The sequence below is a fragment of the Morone saxatilis genome, unplaced genomic scaffold (genome assembly GCF_004916995.1).
Source record: "Morone saxatilis isolate NCDOM2014 unplaced genomic scaffold, NCSU_SB_2.0 Contig6, whole genome shotgun sequence".
Classification (NCBI taxonomy): Eukaryota; Metazoa; Chordata; class Actinopteri; family Moronidae; genus Morone; species Morone saxatilis.
In genome coordinates this window covers 13,580,625-13,581,459 of record NW_023340206.1, presented here as the reverse complement: position 1 = coordinate 13,581,459, position 835 = coordinate 13,580,625, and the positions used below count along the sequence as shown (strand labels likewise).

Sequence of the window (835 nt, the reverse complement as noted above, 5' to 3'; positions counted from 1 at the left end):
GGTATTGGGTATGTGTGCAGGTGAGCCGGTGCTGGTGATGAGTCTGGCTCTGCTGGGGAAACTCTGCATCCTCGCTGCCATCTTCATCTCCATCCTGTACAGCATCGAGCTGTTCCCCACCGTGGTCCGGCAGCGCTGCGTGTCCGTGGTCAACTTGTCGTTCCGGCTCGGCTGTCTGGTCAACTCCCTCGTGCCGCCCAACTCCAACGGAGCCATCTCATTGGCCGCCATGGTGGTGTACAGCAGCGGGCCGATCGCGGGCTGCGGGCTGTGTCTGCTGCTGCCGGAGACCAGCGGCGTCCCGCTCCCTGATTCGGTGGAGGACTGTGACAGGCAGCCTCGGCCCCGCCCACCCAGCATGGGCGCCCTCTGGAGGACATGGTGAGAACTTTGGTTTCAGTCCGTCCCGATCAACAATGACGTTCATTGATTTCCAACTTTATATCAGTGACTCTGGTCGTCGTCCTGCTGCTGGATCAATAAAGTCCTCTCCTCTCCCGCTCTGAGCTCTGGCTTCCACAGCTGTTGTGTAACGTGAAGCTTCCGATCACGCTGTTATTGTTTCCACAGGCTTCAGTCACGTTGCAAACCTTAAAATTATAATTAAACACTCGAAGCACAAAGTCACACATTGATTCAGATGTTCAGGAAGGAAAATAAATCCCATCACAGAAACATTAACAGCTGCAGAGTCAATCATTCTGTCCATTCATAGTGTGTGTGTGTGTGTGGTGTGTGTGGATGTGAATGTGTGTTCTCTTCAGGAAGTTAAGGTGAAGACAGCACAAACCAGGAAAACGGAGATACCCTCCCCCAGAGAAAAGACGACCGCACG

General features: G+C 54.0%; 1 protein-coding gene across 1 annotated transcript in view; it reads left to right on the top strand.

Annotated features, from left to right (window-relative positions):
• Positions 1–6: 6 nt before the first annotated feature.
• Positions 7–835, top strand: part of LOC118340106 (solute carrier family 22 member 13) — a 1,762-nt gene continuing 933 nt past the window's right edge. The window contains exon 1 of the mRNA XM_035677967.1: positions 7–381. Coding sequence (XP_035533860.1) covers positions 11–381 — 371 coding nt within the window. The 5' untranslated portion in view covers positions 7–10. The remainder of the gene's footprint in view (positions 382–835) is intronic.